Source organism: Bubalus kerabau, chromosome 15 (genome assembly GCF_029407905.1).
Source record: "Bubalus kerabau isolate K-KA32 ecotype Philippines breed swamp buffalo chromosome 15, PCC_UOA_SB_1v2, whole genome shotgun sequence".
NCBI classification, from domain to species: domain Eukaryota; kingdom Metazoa; phylum Chordata; class Mammalia; order Artiodactyla; family Bovidae; genus Bubalus; species Bubalus kerabau.
This window is the reverse complement of record NC_073638.1, coordinates 50555511-50581188: the sequence shown is the minus strand read 5'-3', so window position 1 is coordinate 50581188 and position 25678 is coordinate 50555511. Positions and strand designations below refer to the sequence as shown.

At 37.2% G+C, this 25678-nt stretch overlaps 1 protein-coding gene, 1 non-coding gene and 1 pseudogene across 2 annotated transcripts; 1 reads left to right on the top strand and 2 right to left on the bottom strand.

The window, feature by feature from the left end:
* Positions 1-379: 379 nt before the first annotated feature.
* LOC129629119 (olfactory receptor 51T1-like) lies at positions 380-1363 on the top strand. Its single transcript, XM_055548889.1, has one exon. The coding sequence runs from the start codon at positions 380-382 to the stop codon at positions 1361-1363; it is 984 nt and encodes a 327-aa protein (XP_055404864.1).
* Positions 1364-10568: 9205 nt separating this feature from the next.
* Positions 10569-11504, bottom strand: LOC129629124 (olfactory receptor 51A7-like; annotated as a pseudogene).
* Positions 11505-16003: 4499 nt separating this feature from the next.
* On the bottom strand, positions 16004-16110 carry LOC129629393 (U6 spliceosomal RNA). The gene has a single exon (XR_008703224.1). It is a non-coding gene; the product is annotated as a U6 spliceosomal RNA (small nuclear RNA).
* Between the last annotated feature and the right edge of the window lie 9568 nt (positions 16111-25678).

Here is a 25678-nt window from a genome sequence, read left to right as displayed (position 1 = left end):
TGGAGATTTAATACTAAGACCCAACAGTTGTAATCACAGTTGCTGTTTTTTTGGTGTGTGTGCATGTGTGTGACATGTCTATAAGTATTTCCTACTTCAAGTCAGGGCTGGTCTGGGCAATAGGGTGGGATGAACCTAGAGAGACTAATGGTTTTAATTGGGATATGGTAGAGAAAGAAAAACAGGGCCAACTCTGATAAGAAAAATTTAAGATACTGGAGAATTATGTGATAGGTATCATGATTAAATTAGAGGTTTTGAATACAGAGACATGTGTAATTTGGGAGGAGTTTATAGAAGAGTTAGTGCTTGAAAAAGGATCAATATGACAGATACTATTATTGTTATCTCTTTTTTCAGGGCATGTCCTCAACCCACCATGATGATTTTCAATAACACCACATCCTCCCCTTCAACCTTCCTCCTCACTGCATTCCCTGGGCTGGAACTCGCTCGTGTCTGGATCTCCATCCCTGTCTGCTGTCTCTACATCATTGCTCTCTTGGGAAATACTATGATCCTGTTTGTCATCTTTGTTAAGCAGCGTCTCCACAAGCCCATGTACTATTTCCTCTCTATGCTGTCAGCTGCTGATTTGTGTCTGACCATCACGACCCTCCCCACTGTGCTTGGGGTTCTCTGGTTTCATGCCCGGGAAATCAGCTTTAAAGCTTGCCTCATTCAAATGTTCTTTGTACATGCTTTCTCCTTCCTGGAGTCCTCAGTGCTGGCAATTATGGCTTTTGACCGCTTCATGGCTATCTGTAACCCACTGAAATATGCCACTGTCCTCAAAGACATGATGATCATGGTGATTGGACTATTCATTTGCATACGACAACTAATTTTCATCTTTCCCATGCTTCTAGCCTTGAAGAGTGTATCTTTCCAGGAAAGAAAGGAGCTTTCCCATCCATTTTGTTACCACCCAGATATAATCAGAGATACATATTCCAACCCCTGGATCAACAGCTTTTTGGGCTTGTTTCTTCAGCTCTACATGACTGGTACTGACTTAATGTTCATTCTTGTCTCCTATGTCCTGATAATCCGTGCTATCCTGAGCATCGTGGCCCCCAAGAAGCAAAAAAAGGCTCTCAACACTTGTGTGTGTCACATCTGTGCTGTCACTATTTTCTATGTGCCAATGATCAGCCTGTCCTTTACACATCGCCTCCTTAGCTCTACTCCGAGGGTGATCTGTAGTATTTTGGCCAATGTGTATTTGCTCTTACCACCTGTAGTGAACCCTATCATTTACAGCTTGAAGACCAGGACGATCCGCCAGGCTATGCTCCAGCTACTTCAAACTAAAGGTTCATGGAGCCGTAATGTGAGGGGTCTTAGAGGATCATGGGACTGAAGGGGAGAAATTGTCAGTACATAAACTATATTTAAGTAGGAGAGGAATTTATATCCATGTCATCCTCAGGCACTGTAGTTACTAAGACAATTTCAGTAAAATTATAGGAGTAGGAAGATGAGAATCCCCTAAATTTATCAAAGAGTTCAAACAAATAAACAATATTCAAAACCAAATTAATTGTGTATTAGTCCCTCAAACATTTGGGGCTTCCCTGGTAGCTCAGTTGGTAAAGAATCTGCCTGCAGTGTGGAAGACCTAGGTTTGATCCCTGGGTTAGAAAGATCCCTTGGAGGAGGGCATGTCAACCCACTCCAGTATTCTTTCCTGGAGAATTCCCACGGACAGAGGAGCCTGGCGGGCTAGAGTCCATGGGGTGGCAAAGAGTCAGACATGACTGAGCGACTAAGCACAGCACAGCACAGCCTTCAAACATTTAAAACCACTATGTGGACTTTTGTGCATATTAAAAGCACAGAAAGACTAAACACACAGAGTGAAGTCATCTTCATCCATCCAGTTAAACAATTTAATTATCTGCTTAAAAATGATAATTCTAAGGACCAAAATAAATGACAATAATTTTATTTTTCATTCATTGAACAAAACCGTTTATTTCTGTGGCCAAATTTCCCAGTGGTAATTGAAGATTTTTGGTTGAGCTGGTAAACAGAAGAGTTACATGTGTGTGCAAAGGTTCACACATAGAAATTTGTAATTTAAACCTAGGTAATTATTGTACACTGGATTCATTTCCTAAATCACCTCCAGAGACCACTGCCTCCTTCTGGATACATGCCCTGAATTTCTCTTTTTCTTTTTTCCCTTTAATCTTTTTCCTCCTTAACAAAAATGAAACTTTCCAAGTTCTGATTTGTTACAACTCCAATGAGTGCAATTTATAAAATCACACATTGCCTTTTATTATTTTCCCACTGCCTTGACAGTTTAATATAGTTATGATTCTGATTCTATGCCCCTCTTCAGTATCTACTGTACCTCAGGACTGAAACTTCTCTCTATTCACCTTGGTTTCTTGAGTTGTTAATTTTCTCCCTAACTGTTAGGCTCCTTGACCTTTTTGTGTACTTGTTACCATAGAAGTGCACAGTGGTTTTGATACTTTTTAATATGACATGTGTGGGTTACCTCTATTAACAATATTTATTTTGTGAAAAAGTAAAGGAGTACGTCAAGGCTGTATATTGTCACCCTGCTTAGTTAACTTCTATGCAGAGTACATCATGAGAAACGCTGGGCTGGAAGAAGCACAAGCTGGAATCAAGATTGCCAGAAGAAATATCAATAACCTCAGATATACAGATTGCACCACCCTTATGGCAGAGAGTGAAGAAGAACTAAAGAGCCTCTTGATGAAAATGAAAGAGGAGAGTGAAAAAGTTGACTTAAAGCTTAACATTCAGAAAACTAAGATCATGGCATCTGGTCCCATCACTTCATGGAAAATAGATGGAGAAACAGTGGAAACAGTGTCAGACTTTATTTTGGGGGGCTCCAAAATCACTGCAGATGGTGACTGCAGCCATGAAATTAAAAGACACTTACTCCTTGGAAGGGAAGTTAGGACCAACCTATATAGCATATTCAAAAGCAGAGACATTACTTTGCCAACAAAGGTCCGTCTAGTCAGGGCTATGGTTTTCCAGTAGTCATGTATGGATGTGAGAGTTGGACTGTGAAGAAAGCTGAGCACTGAAGAATTGGTGCTTTTGAACTGTGGTGTTGGAGAAGACTCTTGCAAGTCCCTTGGACTGAAAGAAGATCCAACCAGTCCATTGTAAAGGAGATCAGTCCTGGGTGTTCTTTGGAAGGAATGATGCTGAAGCTGAAACTCCAATACTTTGGCCACCTCATGCGAAGAGTTGACTCATTGGAAAAGACTCCATCACCGACCCGATGGAAGTGAATCTGAGTCAACTCCAGGAGTTGGTGTTGGACAGGGAGGCCTGGCATGCTGCAATTCATGGGGTTGCAAAGAGTCGGATACGACTGTGCGACTGAACTGAACTGAACCTCAGTATAGAGTTGACAGGATATTGAGAGAATTCTCCTAATTTTTGTTTCACACAAAGGATTATGAAATCTTAATTCCGCTCAGAAATTCATGTGTAAGCTCAATGGACCAAACGGACACTCTGATCTAAGCCACTTATCTCCTCCCTCTAAGCCAGCTTCCTATTTCTAGTAGGCAGGGAGTTGTTGTTGTTTAATCTCTAAGTTGTGTCTGACTCTTTGTGACTCCATGGACTGCAGCATGCCTGGCTCCTCTGAACTCCCCTATCTCTCAGAGTTTGCTCAAATTCATGTCCATTGATTCAGTAATGTTATCTAATCATTTCACCCTCTGCCATCCCCGTCTCCTTTTACCTTCATTTCCCCCCATAATCAGGGTCTTTTTCAATGAGTCAGTTCTTCGCATCAGGTGGCCAAAGTATTGTAACTTCATGGATCACAGCATTGTCGTGGTGATGGGGCTTGCATAACTCAATGAAGTTATGAGCCAGGCTGCACAGAGCCATCCAAGATGGACGGGTCCCAGTGAAGAGTTCTGACAAGCCGTGGTCTACTGGAGAAGGAAATAGTAACCCACTCTGGTATTCTTGCCTGGAAAACCAGACAGGGAACCCCACTCCCAAATTCTGGTATGTTTGCCTCAGCTTTCTGTTCAGCTCAACTGCTAACAACCCTGTAACTCTGCTTTGCCCAAACCCCAACCCACTTTTCTCTAACCATAAGCAATGATATCCACGTATTGTTTATAGTGAATATTATCTGTATGATTTCCTTTTTATACAGAATATTCAGATTTTTTTGATATCTCACTGGAATCACTTAAATGTCACAGAAACATGTATGCCTGAAGCCAGTATTTTATGTGGAGAAAAATCAATGTATGAACATACAGAAAGTAGTGCAAATGGAAATAACATTTGTTTTTTTAGACTCCAAGACCAGCATCACAGCACAGAAGCTCTCTTGGCCTTGTGCATTTTGTGGGAAACCTTTATATTTCATCATACCACAATCAGTATTTCAGATTTCAATGTTCCATCTTCATGTTGCTGCCAAATGTCTCTTTGGTTATAATCCCTTCGATGGGATAGAATACAACTATTATGTAAAAGTTCAATAGTCCCAAGGTATAGACATAAAATATCTATACCTCATTACAGAAAAAAAGGATTAATAATGGAAGACATTTTTATTAATCAGGCAGCCTATTAGTAAGCCCACGGGAAAAAAAAAATCTTAAGGAAAGAGACTTAAGTAAGAGAATTTTGTGAATTTAGGTAAGAATTGTAGGAATGGGGTGAGGCAGAAAAACTGTCACAGAACTGGGCATGTTCTAGATGAGGTTACACAGTACTCTTTGAGGACTCCAGGGAATGACGTAAAATACCAAACAATGTTTTTCGATATTTATGTTTTTGAGTCCAGACATTACTCCGCCTAGAGAGGAAAGAGGGCTTATATAGCAGCTATGAAAGGCTGGTGAAAATGAAGAACTATGAAACAAGAAAGAAAAATATTTTTCTTTAAAGAGCATCACACTACGGCAGAGACTATCACTCTGAAACTGTCCTGTGGAGAGCAGACAGCCCACACCACACCCTAAGCTAACCATCCAAACATTCCGTCACCAGTTCTTACCAATATCAATGGCTTTTTAATTGCTTCTTTGGAAGAGATTTCTAAAATTTGTTTTCCTTTTCTTTTTTTTTTTTGTAGATCCACAACACTTCACAATTCATATATTTAAAAACATCTGGAAAAATACATATTATATATATATTTAAAATTTTCATAAGTCTGATACCCAAATGCATTAGAAGCAAACAACAAAGCTAACATGAACTGTTGTGAATATACTTATGGACATTATTTATTTCAATTGTGTGAATATTAACACATTTCACTTAAGTAATATAACTGTGTTAGAATACACGATAATGCCCCAAGTGTTACAGGGCCTTTCAAAGTATAAAAAATTCTGAGTTCTGAAGGTTTTAGGTGAGCAATTATAGAAATGTGTAATTGTTCTTCCAGTTTTATGATGGTCAGTATATAAAGCAGCCTGCTATATGTGTTAATCTTTCATTCCTCCGAAGGTACTTTTCATATTCAACTCAAAATTCAATTGCTCAATACCAAAATTGCCTGCTCAGTGTTGAAACGCTTTCATCAGTGTACTCTATAGTAGTCGCTATTAGTAGATGACTTTGCATTTTGGTGTTATTTCAAGCAATGCATTTAATATATTGGGGTTTTTCTTAAAAAATTATAAACGTCATATATATGTATATTTATATATAATTAAACTTTTGTGAATGTGTTGGGAAATACAGAAAAGTATTTAAAAGATAACAAAAATCATTCACAATTCTACCATTGAGAAATATTATATGATCTATGACCTAAACTCTTTTTAATAAGCCAACGTAGTACACACACAACATATATTTATGAACCAGGGTAGTACTGTATATGTCAACATATATTTCTACTTGTAGATTTGCCTGATGTTACTCACTATTCTCCATTAAATCATATTTTATATTAGATTAGCTTCCTTTAGGAAGCTTTCCTCTGATTCTTCACTAAAAAAGGCAAACTGCCATTCTTTTATTTGTGCTTTCTTACATTCATGCTTAAACTTACTGTACTTTACTCAGTGAATTTAACTATTTGTTTGTTCTCCCTACCACCAGACTATAAGCTTGAGAGTAGGCCTATGTTTTATTTTCATTTAATCCTAAACATTTAATTTAGTGTTTAGCAAATACCACTTAGTTCTGACTGCTGAGCTGTATGGGTGAATAGTATTTAATATTATTTGTATATCATGGTTTATATTATACTTCCTATTATTTAACATTTCAGTATTTTATAGCATTTTTATCATAGAAAATAATTCTCAAAATATATTCTTATAAATATATATTTGACCACACATAGAATTTGAATTGTTAAATTGAATGGATTAGTTTGTAGGCTCTGGAAACACACTGCCTGGGGTAGATTCAAGTTTCTAACACCATAGTTCTGTGTCCCTGGATAAGCTAACTGCTCAAAGCTTTAAATTCTTAATCCCCATAACACGGGGGAACTCATAAAATCTACCATGCTCTTGCAAAAATTAATGGAGTTAATGCAGGTAAATATTTAGCCCAAAGTCTGGTACCTAGTAAATGGCGAACATTGCATATATCATATTATTATCTTCTAAATTGTAATGATTTAAAAGCCATTCAAATATCTAATTGCTTTTCACTTTTCCTTTCAGCTTTTACATTTTTCTTATTTCTTTAGAAAATTGTTCCCATCCAGAGGTTAATTTATTTACTTAAAGTAGATTTAAAATTTAGCTTTGAACATACTTATTCATTTATCTTATTTTTGTGTGTGATTAAAGATCACAAACACATGTGTAGTTTAAATAGGTGCAGATTTTTTCTACCATAATTGTTTGAAAGTCAACCTATTTCAATATTGTTTTGATATTCCTTAATTATATATTAAGTTGTCATATCATGTATGGTATATTGAAGTGTGTTTTTTATATTTCCTTATTTTTCCCATTGATTTATTGACCAAACTGCACAGAATTTATAGCTGAGTAATAGTTGTTATTATTATAAAGAGCCTTGTTACAATTTTTATTTATTACTATCATACTCTTCAGTTTAATCTTATAAATCTATTTTTGGAATTATTAGGTAAATTTCTAAATATGCTACTGGGAGCTTGATTGAAAATGTGTTAAACCTGTATGGTAATTGAGGAAAAGTGACAAACTGAAATGTATTTACTCTTCTGATCAAGAAACATTTATTGACATGTTATGACTTGAGTTATTGTAAAGATTTGAATTTCTGAGTTGAGGGTAAACACTAAAAAGAGAATAAGTGTTCTTTCTCATGTTTTTCATGGCAATGTATTTGCTCTTTCTTGTGGTTAAACAGAACACTAACTGTTTTTTAGGACAGCTTCTTTAACCTCAAATGTATAGTTACTCCTTAATGATTTTGGCAATAGGTTTTCTATAATTCCAGATATTCTGTATGCCTGAAATTTATCATCATATTCTGAATTGTTAAGAGTTTTTACTGCTGTTGTTCAGCAATAAACTGTGTTGAGAGTTGAGAAATGTGTCAGACTACTATTCAGATGTCATTTCCATACAAGTGCTGGAGATATGCCATCAGTGTGATGGGTGCAGTTATTTTAAAGAAATGAATTACAAGGAAGAGAGGCAGACATGTGAACTAATAAACATAACATAATTGGAAACTGTTTGGGTCCTCAGAGAATTAATAGTACAAACTGGGAGGATGTACAAAAGGTTGTCCTTTCCTAAAGAATCTATAGACATGAAGACATCAGTTGTTGAACAAGAACTCAGTGAAATTCACCTGGGGACATCAAATCTATAGTAATATTTAGCCATCTGAGAAAAACTTCTTCAAATGATTTTTGGGAACATCAATACTATTAATTCTTTGTGATTTTGACACAGGAAGTAAAACATTGAAATTTATTAACAGTAATTTTCTCTCACTGCACAGTACAAATTGTTGGTTAGCTTATTCTAAATTTTATGCTTTCTATCTTTGTCCCCAACTAAATAGTCTTGAGTAAAACATGAACAAAAACCAAATGACATAATTTATAGGAAATAATTTGAGGTAACCAATCATTCTTAGTTGGCTATTTAACTTTTTAAAAGTGCAACTATATATGCATGAATATTATTTTATATTCCTTAATATATGCCTAGTATGTCATTTTTTCTGTTAGCTCAAAATTATTTCTAGCATTCTTAGTGTAACTGAACATGCCAAATACCTAATACCAAAATACCAAGTATCTAAAAGCATTGAAATCATTATTTTAGAACATATATTTTAAGGCATCTAAGAATATCAGTGCTTTATTTTATTTTTTAAATTTACAATATTGTATTGGTTTTGCCATATATCAGAATGAATCTGCCACAGGTACACATGTGTTCCAAAAAAAAAAAAAAAAAAAGAATATCAGTGCTTTAAAAATTACCGTGCTACTATTAATAGCTTTCCTATTTCTTACTAATAGCAGAACTGCCCCTCTGTTCTTTTAGTAAATATGGCTTTTTGGAACCCTGTTGTAAGTTAGAGGAAAAGAAAAGCAAACCTACTCTGTCTTAAAGAATATTATGAGTTTGTTGTCAGTTCAAGGCTGCATGCATGCTCAACTGTGTCTGACTCTCTGTGACCCCATACATTATAGTATACCAGGTTCCTCTGTCAGTGGGATTTTCCAGGCAAGAATACTGGGGTGAGTTGACAGTTCCTCCTCCGGGGGATCTTCCTGATCCAGGAATCAAACCCATGTCTCCTGCGTCACCTGCATTGGCAGGCAGATTCTTTACCGCCGAGCCACTTTGTCTCTATTTGATGGTTAAGGATAGAGCAAAGACAACATCATTAATTATTAGAGAAATGTAAATCAAAACTAAACTACAATGAGGTATCACCTCACACTGGTCAGAATGGCCATCATCAAAAAATCTACAGACAATAAAAGGGTATAGAGAAAATGGAATCCTCTTATAGTGTTAGTGGGAATGTAAATTGGTGCAGTCACTATGAAGACAGAATGGAAGTTCCTTAAAAAACTAAAATATAGTTACCATGCTTGCATGCCTGCTATGTTGCTTCAGTCGTGTCTGACCCTGTGAGAACCTATGTAATGTAGCCCAGCAGGCTCCTATGTCCATGGGATTCTCCAGGCAAGAATACTGGAGTGGATTGCCATGCCCTCCTCCAGGGGATCTTCCCAACCCAGGAATTGATAGTTACCATATGTTCCAACAATCCCACTCCTCAGCATATATCCAGAGAAAACACCAACTCAAAGAGATTCATGCACCCTAATGTTCATAACAGTACTATTTACAATAGCCAAGACATGGGAGCAACCTAAATGTCCATAGGCAGATGAATGCATAAAGAAGATATGTTATATTTATACAGTGAACTATTACTCAGCCATTAGAAAGAGTGAAATAATGCAATTTGCAGCAACATGGATGGACCTGGAGATTATCATACTAAGTGAAGTAAGCCAGATAGAGAAAGACAAGTATCATATGATATCACTTATATGTGTAATCTATAAAAAGATACAAATGAACTTATTTACAAAACAAAAACAGACTCACAGACTTAGAAGACAGAGTTAGGTTATCAAAAGGGAAAGGTGGTGAGGATAAATAAATTAGAAATTTTAGATTAAAATGCACACTACTATATATAAGAGAGATAATTAATAAAGACCTACTATATAACATGAAAAACACTACTCAATATTCTGTATTAACATAAATGGGAAAAGTATCTGAAAAAGAATATGTAACTGAATCACTTGTCTGTATACCTGAAACTAACACCACATTGTGAATCAACTATGAAAAGTGAAAGTCACCCAGTCGTATCCGACACTTTGCGACCCCATGGGCTATAGTCCATGGAATTCTCCAGGCCAGAATACTAGAGTGGGTAGCCTTTCCCTTCTCCAGGGGATCTTCCCAACCCAGAGGTCAAACCCAGGTCTCCCGCATTGCAGGCAGATTCTTTACCAGCTGAGCCACAAGGGAAGCCCAAATCAACTATAACCCAAAGTAAAATTAAAATAAAAAATTAAAAAAAAAAACAAGTGCAAAGGGAGAAAATATATAAGCAACTCATATTTGAAAACAGAGTTTTTAAATTTAAATGGGTAATCAAGAATTTAAATTGAGTCCCCACAGTAAATACATGTCTGAAGGCTGCAGGAAAGAAAATAAGTAACTGGTTTGGAGTAATGTCTTTAGACTCCAGCTCCTCTGATATTCATTCTCTATAAGGGAAAACAATCTCTACTTCCATTTTTACATCCTTGTGTTGTAAATACTGTAACTAAAATTCCACATCCATTTATTGGTTCATGATTTTAATTATATTACAAAATTATCCCTTATATACCTATCAATGCCCGTGTAAGTCCTAAGCTCACAGACCTCAATGCCCAGACCACATGTTGTTGTACTGATTACAATCATGATTAGGAAAGATAAGAATGACCCATCCATAATACTTTGCTTAGAAAGGTATTGTTTTATTCCCTGAACCTGGCTGACCCTGCCTCACTTTTCCCCATACCTTTATTTTAGACCAAATTTCCCCAGAACCTTCTCACGAATTTGCTGTGTCTTCATACAGTAGACAATGGGATTCATCAGAGGTGGTACTAGCAAGAAAATGTCAGCAATTAGGATCATGGCCACTGGGCACTTGAGCTTGCCAAAGCAGTGCATGGAAGCTGAAGCGATGATGGGCACATAGAAGATAAGCACAGCACAGATGTGGGAAACACAGGTGTTGAGGGCTTTGAGCTGCTCCTTGTGGGATCAAATTCCCATCACAGTCTTCAGGATGAATACATAGAACACAGCAGTGAACACACTGTCTGTCATCATAAAGAGAGCAACAAAGAAGCCATAGAAAAAGTTGACTGTGTTGTCAGAGCAGGCAAGCTTCATGACATCTTGATGGAGACAGTAAGAGTGAGAAAGTAGGCTCTTCCTACAATAGGTCAATCTTTTAAGAGTGAAAGGAAATGGGAGCAATAAGAGAATGCTTTTAATGAGGAACACCAGATCCATTTTGGCCACTCTGGCATTGGGGAGGATGGAGCTGTATCTCAGGGGGTTGCGGATGGCCAAAAAGCAAACAAAAGACATGACCAGGAGCACTGAGGACTCCAGATTTGTGAATCCGTGGATAAAGAATTCTTGAGCAAAGCAGGCACTTGGGGAAATTCCTGTAGCATTGAGAGCAAAGATCAGCAGCATAGTGGGGAGGGATGAGAGGGACAGTCCCAGGTCAGAGACAGCCAACATGGAAAGGAAATAGTACATGGGTGCATGGAGTGAGGGCTCTGTCCTGATCATGAAGAGGATGGTGCAATTGCCAAGAATGGCCACCAGGTACATGAGGCAGATGGGGACAGAGATCCATATGTGAACATGCTCCAGTTCTGGGATCCCAATCAGGAAGAAGGTGGTGATCTCCACCTTAGAGGAATTGAGAGTGTGCATGATAAATTGATTGGGAAGTATTTATTCCAAGATCTGAAATGGCACTTTCAGCATAGGTCTGTTATGCACTTCTCCCTTCTTTCAGCACTTTTGTCTGAGACATAAACAGAGAAAACACAGTTTTGAAAGACTTCTCATAATAGAATAAAAGAATAAAAGAATGAAATATTTCTTACAAACAGACTATTGATAATATAGTCAGGTAATGTTAACTGACAAGGAGAATCATGGATGCCACACTTCCCCATCAGGTCCTGAGAAAAAATAAATTCCCCTTTTATTACTAGGTTTTGCTCCTCCCCATCTATAATATAATTAAACAATTTATACAGTCAGGCTGAACTATATGGTAGCTCTTTCTTCTTGATCCAAAATGAACATAGAATTAAGAAGAAAAGAAGAAAAAAGGCAAGAAATAGATTTTAGTAAAGCAGTTAGGAAGTGGTTTCTCCAATTTCTAGAGATGTTTACTCCAAACACTTTTCAGGCCAGGCTTCTAAAGCTGATTTCACTTGCAAGCTCTCTGTAGAGCTTGCTACCACTGTTGTAGCACCATCCACCAAGTAGAAACAACTGTGACATCGTAAAGGTGCAAAATCAACACTTGCTCAGTCAGATCAAGAGAGGAAGATGAGAGACAGCTCTTAAGCTGAAAGAGGGAAAAAAAGGAATAAATATGTTAGAGAGATTAAAAAGAGAAAACATCAGAAACTATTACTCGGTGCTAGACATCCTTTAGACAATTTTTACCCATAGTTTCACTTTCAAAATATTTGTTCCATTTTTATGTGAACTTAAAAATAAATGTTTATACATGAAGACTCATACACTTACTGGTGAACAGGAGCTAGTAAAATAGCAGAATTACTTTGAGGATAAGAGATAGTTGGCAAAGTCCTGATCAGTCTGAAACATAATAAATCTCCTACTAACAATCAGTTCAGTTCAGTTCAGTCACTCAGTCGTGTCCAACTCTTTGCAACCCCATGAATCGCAGCACGCCAGGCCTCCCTGTCCATCACCAACTCCTGGAGTTTACCCAAACTCATGTCCATCGAGTCGGTGATGCCATCCAGCCATCTCATCCTCTGTCGTCCCCTTTTCCTCCTGCCCCCAATCCCTCCCAGCATCAGGGTCTTTTCCAAAGAGTCAACTCTTCACATGAGGTGGCCAAAGTATTGGAGTTTAAGCCTCAGCATCAGTCCTTCCAATGAACACCCAGGACTAATCTTCTTTAGAATGGACTGGTTGGATCTCCTTGCAGTCCAAGGGACTCTCAAGAGTCTTCTCCAGCACCACAGTTCAAAAGCATCAATTCTTCGGCGCTCAGCTTTCTTCACAGTCCAACTCTCACATCCAGACATGACCTCTGGAAAAACCATAGCCTTGACTAGACGAACCTTTGTTGGCAAAGTAATGTCTCTGCTTTTGAATATGCTATCTAGGTTGGTCATAACTTTGCTTCCAAGGAGTAAGCATCATTTAATTTCACGGCTGCAGTCACCATTTGCAAGTGATTTTGGAGCCCACCAAAAATAAAATCTGACATTGTTTCCCCTGTTTGCCCATCTATTTCCCATGAAGTGATGGGACCAGATGCCATGATCTCCGTTTTCTGAATGTTGAGCTTTAAGCCAACCTTTCACTCTCCACTTTCACTTTCATCAAGAGGCTTTTTAGTTCCTCTTCACTTTCTGCCAGAAGGGTGGTGTCATCTGCATATCTGAGATTATAAATATTTCTCCCGGCAATCTTTATTTCAGCTTGTGCTTCTTCCAGCCCAGCGTTTCTCATGATGTACACTGCCTATAAGTTAAATAAGCAGGGTGACAATATATAGCCTTGACTTACTCCTTTTCCTATTTGGAACCAGCCTGTTGTTCCATGTCCAGTTCTAACTGTTGCTTCCTGACCTGCATATAGATTTCTCAAGAGGCAGGTCAGGTGGTCTGGTATTCCCATCTCTTTCAGAATTTTCCACAGTTTATTGTGATTCACACAGTTAAAGGCTTTGGCATAGTCAAGCAGAAATAGATGTTTTTCTGGAACTCACTTGCTTTTTTGATGATCCAGTGGATGTTGGTAATTTGGTCTCTGGTTCGTCTGCCTTTTCTAAAACCAGCTTGAACATCTGGAAGTTCACGGTTCATGTATTGCTGAAGCCTGGCTTAGAAAATGAGCATTACTTTACTAGCATATAAAGGGTCCCGTGCATTTGTTTCTCAAGTGTAGTGACTCATGTGGAGAAATTACTCAAGAATTTCAAGTAAATTTGTTGTCTTGAGAGACAGTCCTACATGTTATTACTAAAAAGAATTAAAATTCAGGAATACTATCTCTAAGATGAATGATATCGCAGGCTCTTTGTATACCCTTTATTTAATTCTCAGAGAAACCTTGTGAAGCAGGTACTGCTATTATCTCTGTTTTATAAATTAAAAAAGTAGCTAATCATGGATAGATATGCATATATGTGCTGCATACTCACTTGTGTCTAACTCTTTGTGACCCCATGTACTGTAACCCAACAGGCTCCTTTGTCCATGGAATTTTACAGGCAATAATACTGGAGTGGGTTGCCATTCCCTACTCCAGGAGGTTTTCCTGACCCAGGGATTGAACCTGCATCTCTTGTGTTTCCTGTGTTGGCAGGTGGATTCTTTACCACTGCACCATCTGGGAAGCCCCAGTCATGGACGGAACTAGAATTCAAACCCAGGTGTGTCATATTCTCTGACAGAATACTAAGGACTGTCTTAGACTGCACCTTACAGTACTTTCCTTGCAATCACATACGACTTACCTGGAGTAGCTAGATTGTTTCCAGGCCCCTCTTCCAATTAACATGAGGCCTTAATATCCTCTCACCTGCCCTTTCTTCCAAGACTAAATTAAGTCCTCTCCTCTGATTTGAGTCTAGTGACTAAGATCCTGTCATCCATGGCCTGACTTCTGTACCCATGTCTACCTTCCTAGTCTTTGCTTAGATGAATACACTTTACTCTTTCAGCTGATGAGTCTGCCTATTTCCCAATTCCTATCTCACATAGAGTTCCAACTCTATCCAGCATTTTGTCTAACTGTGCATGAACAACTGGATACTTTCTCAGATGAACTGTAGAAAGGTGAATTGAACAGTGGCAATGGATGGCTAAAAGCATTTTAGTGCATTTTTACATTTTCATAGCTTCTTCTCCAAATTTAAGTTAAAAGTATCTTCTTATCAGGTAAACATATCACCAAGAGAAGCTCCCCTACCCCCTTCCCCCCATTGCAATCTTTTTGTTTTTGTTTTTTACCTTTGAGCCCTTCCTATGTCAAAAAGTCATCCTTATTGAGCCACATTAGGCATTACTGACACTTATTCATCATCCTCTCTAAGGCCCAGTTCAGTTTTCATGTTTCAGACACACTCATGATACAAAGCCATATTATAAGACAATGTCATGTTAGGGCCCTACTGCACTTACCAAACAGAAATTATTTTAGGCTAGAGGCTTCTCAGCCTCAGTGTACCACATCTGTTGACCAACCTTCATCTACAGATCACTCTTTGATCTGTCTTTTGAGTTTTGTACTTATGGCACACCAATTCCTATAGCTCTGCTATCCTCTGTAAACAAATGATTTCCCCGAGAAACTTCCTAGAAATTCCCAGAAGAGAGCCTGATACAGGATTGTAGTTTAAACTCACTGGTTCCCATAAGAACATGAAAAGGTCAGACTGAAATATTTCACAGGTTTTGGAGACTTGAACATATCAAGGAGAGCCTGCCTGAGAGATTAGAGAAAGCAGTTGAAGCTACCAATACATTATTTAATTCCAAATTAACTGATACATTATTTTAGGCTCATCACTTCTTAGTTTCTTTTTATTTTCTTACAGTCAATGAAGATGTTTTCCTTTTTTAATTTTTAAAATGTAAATTACATAGAGTAAGATGGATACATCTGGAGTGTACAGCTCAATTTCATTTTTATCTACACATGCAACAAAGTAGCACAGAAACAGGAAAGTGCTAAAATCTCCAAATCTGATTAAGAATTTGTCTTTTTCCAGAGAAGGAGAAATATCATATGACATCCCTTATATGTGGATTCTAAAAACAAATAACATAACTTACAAAACAGAAGGAGACTCACAGACTAAGAGAAAGAATTTATGGTTGCCAGGGGGAAGAAAGGGGGGAAGGGATAGTTAGTTTGGGATGGACATATACAGATTACTATATTTGAAATGGATAACCAACAAGGGCATACTGTACAGCACAGGGAACTGTGCTCAATGTTATGTGACAGCCTGGATGGGAAGGATATTTCAGGTGAATGGATACATGTATATGTATGGCTGAGTCCCTTCACTGTTCATCTGCGACTATCACAATATTGTTAATAGGCTATACCCCAATACAAAATTAAAAATTAAAAAAACCTGTCTTTTTCTTTTTAGTACTGCTACTTTTTCTTTGTGTATTTTGGGCCTTTCCTATTACATGTATAAACAAAGGGCTTGTTCCAAGAGCTTGCATGTCACCCTTGTTCAGGGGCTGATCTAATCTTCTCTGTATGGTTCCAATTTTAGTGTATGTGCTGCTGAAATGAGTACTTATATGCTTTTAGCAGTGCTTGGAAGTCAGAGTAGGTTGATGTAAGAGGATGCAAGGGGATTCAGACAAGGGTAAGGAGGCAGGAGTCCCTGATTAAGAAGGCAGTGCAGTGTGGCCCACAGGACCATGGGCTTTAGAATCAAGTCTGTTTTCACTCTTGTTTCCACCATTTATTTACATGCTGGGTGACACCTTAGACAAATCATTGTATGCCTTCTTTCAGATAGGAATATTAGCACCTATTTTATACGATTATTTGGGTATAAACTAATGACACATCTGCAATGTTTGAGAGTACCTATAATTGATAGCTAGTATCTTAATAACAGCAAATTGTCACATAAATTAGGAGATGAGACTGATGCAGAGAGACGTATTTGATAGTACCATATGGTGCTCACACTAGAGGTGTTGGATGAGAGGGGTGGGAGGGAGGTCTAAGAGGGAGGGATATATGTATACTGATGGCTGATTCATGTTGTTGTATGGCAGAAATCGACACAACATTGTAAAGCAGTTGTCCTCCAATTAAAAACAAATTGAAAAAAAAATAGTACTGCATGGTTCTCATAGATGAGCCTCTTCAGGTGGAGAGACAGCAGACTTATATATTTGTAACTTTTGTACCCAAGTGTTAACATTTCCCAGGAAAAAGTGTATAAATAACTTAATCAGAAAAATCAGAGTATATTTACAACTAACTTTGAAAATTCCTAAAATAGTTTAATACTAGAGTTGGGGTACATTTTCTATAAAGGGTCAGATAGTGAATATTTTAGGCTTCTTTAAAATTTAGGGTCATACAGTCTTTGTTGCAACTACTCAACTTGACATTGTAGCACAAAAAGTTATATATAATACTTACACAATAAACATAGATGTCTTCTGGTAAAACCTCATTTATGGACACTACAATTCAAATTTTGTATAATTTTCACATGTTATAGATATTTATTTTATTTTTTTCCTGGCCACTAAAAAAGGTAAAGCCATTTGTAACTCATCAGTTGTATAAAAGCAAGTTGTAGACCATACTCGACCTGAGAACCATTGTTTGCTGATTCCTAGTTTAAGTGAAGAAAATATTTTCAGATTCAAAATAAAGATAAGGGCTTTACCATGCAATTAAGACATGAAAATCTAATTGGCTTTGAAATAAAGTAACTTTTTTTTTCATTGTAAGCAACAGATATTTTAATTGTTTCATATTACCTTTACATATATTCTTTTTTTTTTAATTTAAATTTTGGAACATTCCACTTTTTCTGCTTATCTTGACAAATCACACTGGAAGAGTAGACAGAAATTAATGAAATCGATTACTTTAAGGAGTGGGGGAAATGAGTAATGGCAGTCAGGGAAGGAATGACATCTATGAATACAACTTTTATTATAGTTTTGACTTTTGAAATCATTTTATATATTCAGAAAATTAAATCAACATGAGAGGAAAAACTCAATTCAAAGAGAAGCATTTCAAATGAATAAAAATTATGGGGTGAAGGGAGGAGGAGCAAGTGAAAACCTATTCCACATAACTCCTGAAGAGAATACTTTGATCGTATACATGCATTTAAAGACAAAAAGGACATACAAACCTTGAAATCTTTTTAATCTTTTGGCCACACCACATGGCATGTGGGATCTTAGTTTTCCAACCAAGGATTGAATTCGTGCAGTCTTAACCACTGGACCACCAGGGAAGTCCCTACAAATCTTGAACTCTTAATAGGTTTATTTTTCAGAGTACAAATATATAGCAATTCCGAAACTATTTTGTGTATATTACAGAACTAAGGAAATGAGTAAATATTTCAATAATTTTGAAAGTAAATATTTCAGTTGGGAAGCCAAGGAAGAATAGTGCAAGGCAGGATTAGAACTGGAGGCATAATTATGAATTCATAATTTCTAAAATACATGTTTTTGAACCTCTTATATGGCACCTGAAAGGATCTATAAACAGTGACACACTGGTGGCAATGAATGCATGCAACCAGCATTCAGATCTTCATTTTGAAATACCAGTTCTCACTGAAAACAAAGAAAAGAGTTCCTTGAAGACATGGCTGATTTCCAGTCTGGAGAAAAGAAGATAAAAGATGAGTTTAGAACATCTTGTTGTACCAGAAAAGAAGGAACTGCTCAATAAAATTATTGGAGGCAGGTCAAAAGGATATAGGAGCTGTCTGGATGGGACTCCTGCAGATCAAACCTCAGGAAATTTGAGTATCAAAATAAATGATGGTAATGAACCCACTGAATGAGAAATCATGTGTCGTATACACGCTACTATGCAAAAAATACATAACTACTAAGGACCTACTGTATCTACAGGGAACTCTACTCAATACTCTGTAATGACCTACATGGGAAAAGAATGTAAGAAAGAGTGGATAAATGTGTAGGTATAACTGATTCATTTTGCTGTATAGCAGAAACTAGAACAACATTGTAAATCAACTGTATAGCCATAAAAATTAATAAAACAAAAACAAAAACAAAGGGCTTCCCAGGTGGCCCTAGTGGTAAAGAATCCACCTGCCAAAGCAGGAGACACAAGTGATGTGGGTTTGATCCCTGGGTCAGGAGATCCCCTGGAGAAGGAAATGACAACCCTCTCCAGTATACTTGTCTGGGAAAGCCTAAGGACAGAGGAGCCTGACAGGCTAGTCCAATGGGTCCCAAAGAGTTGGACATGACTGAGCACATATGTATAATATTAAGATTGCTATGACATCTTAATGAACTGATGCTTTTATCATTGCAAAATGTTTCCTTTTATCTTGGTGATGCAGTTCACTTCAGTTCAGTTCAGTCTCTCAGTCTTGTACAATTCTTTGCGACCACATGGATCATGGCTTCTGGTCCCATCATTTCATGGGAAATAGATGGGGAAACAGTGGAAACAGTGTCAAGCTTTATTTTGGGGGGCTCCAAAATCACTGCAGATGGTGATTGCAGTCATGAAATTAAAAGACGCTTACTCCTTGGAAGGAAAGTTATGACCAACCTAGATAGCATATTCAAAAGCAGAGACATTACTTTGCCAACAAAGGTCCATCTAGTCAAGGCTTTCGTTTTTCCAGTGGTCATGTATGGATGTGAGAGTTGGACTGTGAAGAAAGCTGAGTGCCGAAGAATTGATGCTTTTGAATTTTGGTGTTGGAGAAGACTCTTGCAAGTCCCTTGGACTGCAAGAAGATCCAACCAGTCCATTGTAAAGGAGATCAGTCCTGGGTGTTCTTTGGAAGGAATGATGCTGAAGCTGAAATTCCAGTACTTTGGCCACCTCATGCGAAGAATTGACTCATTGGAAAACACCCTGATGCTAGGAGGGATTGGGGGCATGAGGAGAAGGGGATGACAGAGGATGAGATGGCTGGATGACATCACCGACTCGAAGGACGTGAGTTTGAGTGAACTCCGGGAGATGGTGATGGACAGGGAGGCCTGGTGTGCTGCAGTTCATGGGGTTGTAAAGAGTCGGACATGACTGAGTGACTGAACTGAACTGGACTGCAGCACTCCAGGCCTCTCTGTCCATCACCAACTCTCGAAGTTTACTCAAACTCATGACCATTGAATTGGTGATGCCATGCAACCATCTCATCCTCTGTCGGCCCCTTCTCTTCCCACCTTCAATCTTTACCAGCATCAGGGTCTTCTCAAAGGAGTCAGTTCTTTGCATCAGGTGGCCAAAGGATTGGAGTTTCAGCTTCAGCATCAGTCCTTCCAAAGAATAGTCAAGACTTATTTCCTTTAGGACAGACTTGTTGTTGGATCTCCTTGCAGTCCAAGGGACTCTCAAGAGTCTTCTCCAACACCACAGTTCAGAAGCATCAATTCTTCAGCACTTAGCTCTCACATCCATACACAACTACTGGAAAAACCATAGTCTTGACTAGACGGACCTTTGTTGGCAAAATAATGTCTCTACTTTTTAATATGCTGTCTAGCATGGTCATATTTTTTCTTCCAAGGAACAAGTGTCTTTTAATTTCATAGCTGCATTCACCATCTGCAGAGATTTTGGAGCCCCATAAAATAAAGTCTGTCACTGTTTCCACTGTTTGCCCATCTATTCCCCATGAAGTGATGGGACCAGATGTCATGATTTTAGTTTTCTGAATGATGAGTCTTTTTTTTTTTAATTTTATTTTATTTTAAAATTTTACATAATTGTATTAGTTTTGCCAAATATCAAAATGAATCCGCCACAGGTATACATGTGTTCCCCATCCTGAACCCTCCTCCCACCTCCTTCCCCATACCATCCCTTTGGGTCGTCCCAGTGCACCAGCCCCAAGCATCCAGTATTGTGCATCGAACCTGGACTGGCAACTCGTTTCATACATGATATTTTACATGTTTCAATGCCATTCTCCCAATTCTTCCCACCCTCTCCCTCTCCCACAGAGTCCATAAGACTGTTCTATACATCAGTGTCTCTTTTGCTGTCTCGTTACCATCTTTCTAAATTCCATATATATGCGTTAGTATACTGTATTGGTGTTTTTCTTTCTGGCTTACTTCACTTGAGTCTTAAGCCAACTTTTTCACTCTCCTCTTTCACTTTCATCAAGAGGCTTTTTAGTTCCTCTTCACTTTCGGCCATAAGGGTGGTGTCATCTGCATATCTGAGGTTATTGGTATTTCTCCTGGCAATCTTGATTCCAGCTTTATCCAATCCAGCATTTCTCATGATGTACTCTGCATATAAGTTAAATATGCAGGGTAACAATATCCAGCCTTGATGTACTCCTTTCCCAATTTGGAACCAGTCTGTTGTTCCATGTCCAGTTCTAACTATTGCTTCCTGACCTGCATACAGATTTCTCAAGAGGCAGGTAAGTTGGTCTGGTATTCCCATTTCTTTAAGAAGTTTCCCAAGTTTGTTGTGGTCCACACAATCAAAGGCTTTGGCATAGTCAATAAAGTAAAAGTAGATATTTTTCTGGAACTCTTTCTTTTTATATGATCCAATGGATGTTGGCAATTTGATCTCTTGTTTCTCTGCCTTTTCTTACTTTAAATCCCATATGCCCTGGAATTTATGGTCACATTCACCATTTGTATTGGAATGCATGACATTTTCCCCATCCTTTTACACTAAACTTATCTTTGTCTTTTTATTTCCCATGCAATGTATGTAGTCAGAATGTTTTTTAATCTTGTATGACACGAGTTCTTTGGAATCTTTAGCCCAATAGAGTTAATACAATGATTAATACTTTGATTTTATGTTTGTCATTATTTTATGTTTCCTCATTATGTCATCTGTTTTCTCTTCTCTGTCACAACTTTACTCACTCACTTCTTTTGAATCTTTAAATCAAATCAGTTCAAGTAAGTTTTGGTATTCCATTTTATTTATTCAGTTGACTGTTTGGCTATACTTTTTTGTTTCTGTTTTTTGTAGTTGCTCCTTGGGTTATGGTATGCAACCTTAACTTATCAGAGTCCACCCATGAATTAATATATTCTACCCCACCCAAAAATCCTACTACTGGGCATATACCCTGAGAAAGCCACTATTCTAAAAGACACAATGTACCACAATGTTCATTGCAGCATTATTTACAATAGCCATGTTGTGGAAGCAAAATAGATGTGCATCTATGGATGAATGTATAAAGAAGCTATGGTATATATATACAATGGAATATTACTTATTTATAAAAAGAACACATTTGAGTTAGTTCTAGTGAGGTGGATGAACCTAGAATTTGTTATATAGAGTAAAGCGAGTCAGAAAGAGAAAAGCAAATGTCATATATTAATGCATATATATGGAATCTAGAAAAATGGTACTGATGAACCTATTTACAGGGAAGAAACGGAGACACCCATGTAGAAAATGGGCTTGTGGATACAGTAGGGGAAGAAGAGAGTGGGACAAATGGAGGAAAGCACTGACATATATACACTACGTATGTAAAACAGATCCCCAGTGAGAAGTTGCTGTATAACACAAGGCAGACTCCAGCCTGGAGCTCTCTGATGACCTAAAATGGTGGGGTTGGGGGAGGGGAGGAAACCTCAATGGAGAGGGGGTATATGTATGATTATGGCTGATTTGCATTGTTGCACAGCTGAAACCAACACAAAATTGAAAAGCAATTTTTCACCAATCAACACATAAATTTGAAAAAACAAAATAAAATATTATACTACCCCATAGGTAATGTAAGAAACTTTTAACAGTATACATTTGTTTATCTCATTTTGACCTGTATGCAATTATTGCTGAGTACATATTTCTACCTTTGTTACAAATCTCTCAATGTGCTGTATTTTTTTTTAACCTTAAAAAGTAAATCCTCTTTCCTAGCAAATGAGAAAGGATAAAAATATTTTATGTTTACTCACATATTCACCCCTTTTAATATATGTCATTCTTTTCTGTTTAATCTAAGTCTCCATCTTGTACTATTTTACATCAGCCTGGAGTGCATATAATTTTGGAATACTTGGATAGAAATCTAACAGGAAGTGGCAGAACATGTCTATTTCAAGGCTTGTCTAATCACATTTGCCAAAAATGGGTCAAATTAGTGAAATCACTGATAAACTATCTTATAGTTTATAAAGTGCCTTCATAAACATTTGATATTTTGTGTATTGTTTTTCCATTTTGTTGATGATTAAACTGAAGTAAAAGGTAGGTGGTATAATCTCAAATTAGAACTCAAATATTTTGATAACAAATAGCCTATTCTTTTGCCTATATTGCTTAGTCTCTGTGACTGACACATATCGAGCATCCTTCATCAATATGATTTCCAGCATACTTTTAACTTGAGTAGTTTTCTAATTGTATTTTGCCTCAATTGGTCTCTAGCTCCTATTGGGGTTCCTGGGTACCAAAGAGTTAATGTACTATGTCAAACCCTTTCTACTTAAGTTTCCTGGGAGATTACAGAGAGCTGCCTACTTTTTTTATTCAACCCAAGGGGCTGCATCCCAGAGGGAAATAGAAGTAGATGCATCTAGATAAATTAAATGTTAAAGTTGAAATTTCTTGCTCTTGTCATTCAGGGATATACTGAACATCCAGTATTGGTATGTGCAAGTAGTTAAAACTCCTCTTGAAAACCCAAAGCTAAGGCTTTGTGAAACACTTCATATCTGAAGAAATGACTATGGGGAGGAAGAAGTAGCTTGAGAGAGAGAGAGAGACTTTGTGTGTGTGTGTGTGTGTGTGTGTGTATAAAGGGAGTATGGATGGGGTTGTGTGGTCTGAAGGTTAAAAATAATTTTATTAAATCTGATATTAGCAGGATCCCATTTATTGGATAATATGAAAAGTAATAACAAGCCTTAATGTCAACTGAAAAAATAAAAAACCTTCTTTGGCCAGCCCTAGGACTTGATGTGAAGAAGAAATGGTTAGGAAATTTTTGTTGAAATATTTAATAGTAGCTGATACTTAGTAATATATTCAGTATGCAAAAACTATATCAGACTTTCTAAGATAACTATGTTAGATAGATATTATTGTTTACAATATTTAACATAAAAGTAAACAGCAGAAGCTTACCCAAGTTCACACAGCTGGTAATCTGCAAAGATGAAACATATACCCAGATATTTCTGTATCATACTTGAGGGTTTATTTTTTACCTTAAAGAATGGAAATTCTAAGAAATCTAGGCAATGTTTGAACTGATGACCATCTCCTTGAAATATTCCATGGGAGTATTCTCTATCCCACTCTCTTAATTTTTCTTCCTGATGTCCGGATGTTCTTGAGCAAGATGCTCTCAACAATCTTGCTATTCTTCAGGGCTCAATCTGAGATTTCAATTTTGTATTTTGCACAGTTTCCTAACAGATCTCATCTATTCCAATGACCATAGATATCATCTACTGTTCAATATTTCTGATTTGATGACCAATATTTCTGTTGAGCTGTTTTTCCTGAAGTTCAGACTCTGTATTCAAAAGCATAGTGTGTAAGAACAAGTTTACCACTGAAAATGTACGTGAATGGACTGAGCATAAATATCCCTTGTTTACCACTACAAAAGAAAGGGAGATGGCACGAAGAAATGATTCTATGTCTTATATTTGTTCCACTCGCATTCACTCTTTGCATGCCTCCTAAGAAACTTTCATATTCTAGAAACTATGTTGATGGCAGATATGTGAAGACAAATAAAATCCCATCTATGTTTTACAGTATTTAGCAGTCTGTGTATATGATGGGGGTTTGGTTGGGTAGGTATACATGAAAACAGTACCTTATAAAAGTATAGAAGAGACTATAGTAAAAACTGCACAGCTGAAATATTCCCCAGAAGACCAAAAGCAATACCCCTAGCCAAAAAAAGCAAAAAAGGAAAGGGTTATATGCTTTTGGGAAATGAGGATTTCCTCCTGGGGTGGAAGGGTCAGCATAAAATTTGCTAAATAGGCAAAGTTTGACAGATTACATACAGAATGAGGTTTACAGCATTTGAAAATCTACTACCATCTCCAAAATACACTTTCTTGGGACTTGATAGGAGGCTTGCTGCCATGGTGGGAGATAAATAAGATCTGTCCAACTGCTTAGGGGCTCCAAGTCAGTGGGTGAGGCTCTTTTACAAGCTGACAAAACAGAACTGCATAGAAAATGCCCCAAAATGTTCATATATAATATGAACAAAGGGCTGCTGGCTATTTATTACATTTTCTTGGTTATCTTCTAAAGAATTACAAAATAAAATATCAATTCACAATCAAACTTCAGTTTAGCCAAATGATTTCCAATGTCCCCTAAATTTTCCCTTGGAGACTGATGATTTTTCATCTGTTGCAATTTGAACTTTAAAATAAATTCTCTAATGAGGTTAATGCCTCACATGAACTCTTGACTTCTTTTGTCTCTCCCTTTATTTTTGTGTTTTGCCATTATTTTTGTGCAATTGAAATTATTACTTTAATAAGTTGTATTTACATATGCATGTATTCATTGTGCTTACCGAATACAAATGGGATTTATAAATGGTTAGCTTAAATATGTGTATTTCTCTGGTAATTTATATCAATTATCCAACACTGGGATATCTTAAATCTCAAAAGTTTCATAAGCTGCAAGACTGTATATTTTACCTTTGAAAACATAATCTGTGAACTCTTTAATGACATTGATCAGTTGATAAGTTGTGTCCAATTCTTTGCACTCAGGCTCCCCTGTCATTCACTGTCTCCCAGTTTGTTCAGATTCATGTAAGAGACTTTAACAGTAAAATCAAAATTTAGTTTAATGCATAGGTGGAGTTAAAATTTTTACCTTACAAAGGTAAATGGAATGATTGGGATATTTTTCATTTTGAATTTCAATGACTAATTCAGTCATTGATCAAGAGAAACAAGATGAATATGATACTAATGTATGGCTTCAACATTTTTTCTTGAAATAATAAATAATAACTTGAAGTATGGGCCAAAGGTGTTTGAGCTAGAAACTATCATATTTTGTGCAGGAAAATGAAGGCATTACAGATACATAACTCCCAAGGGTGTATCCATGTTCCATTTCTCCTAGCTTTTCATTTGAAAACCACTATATCATCAATA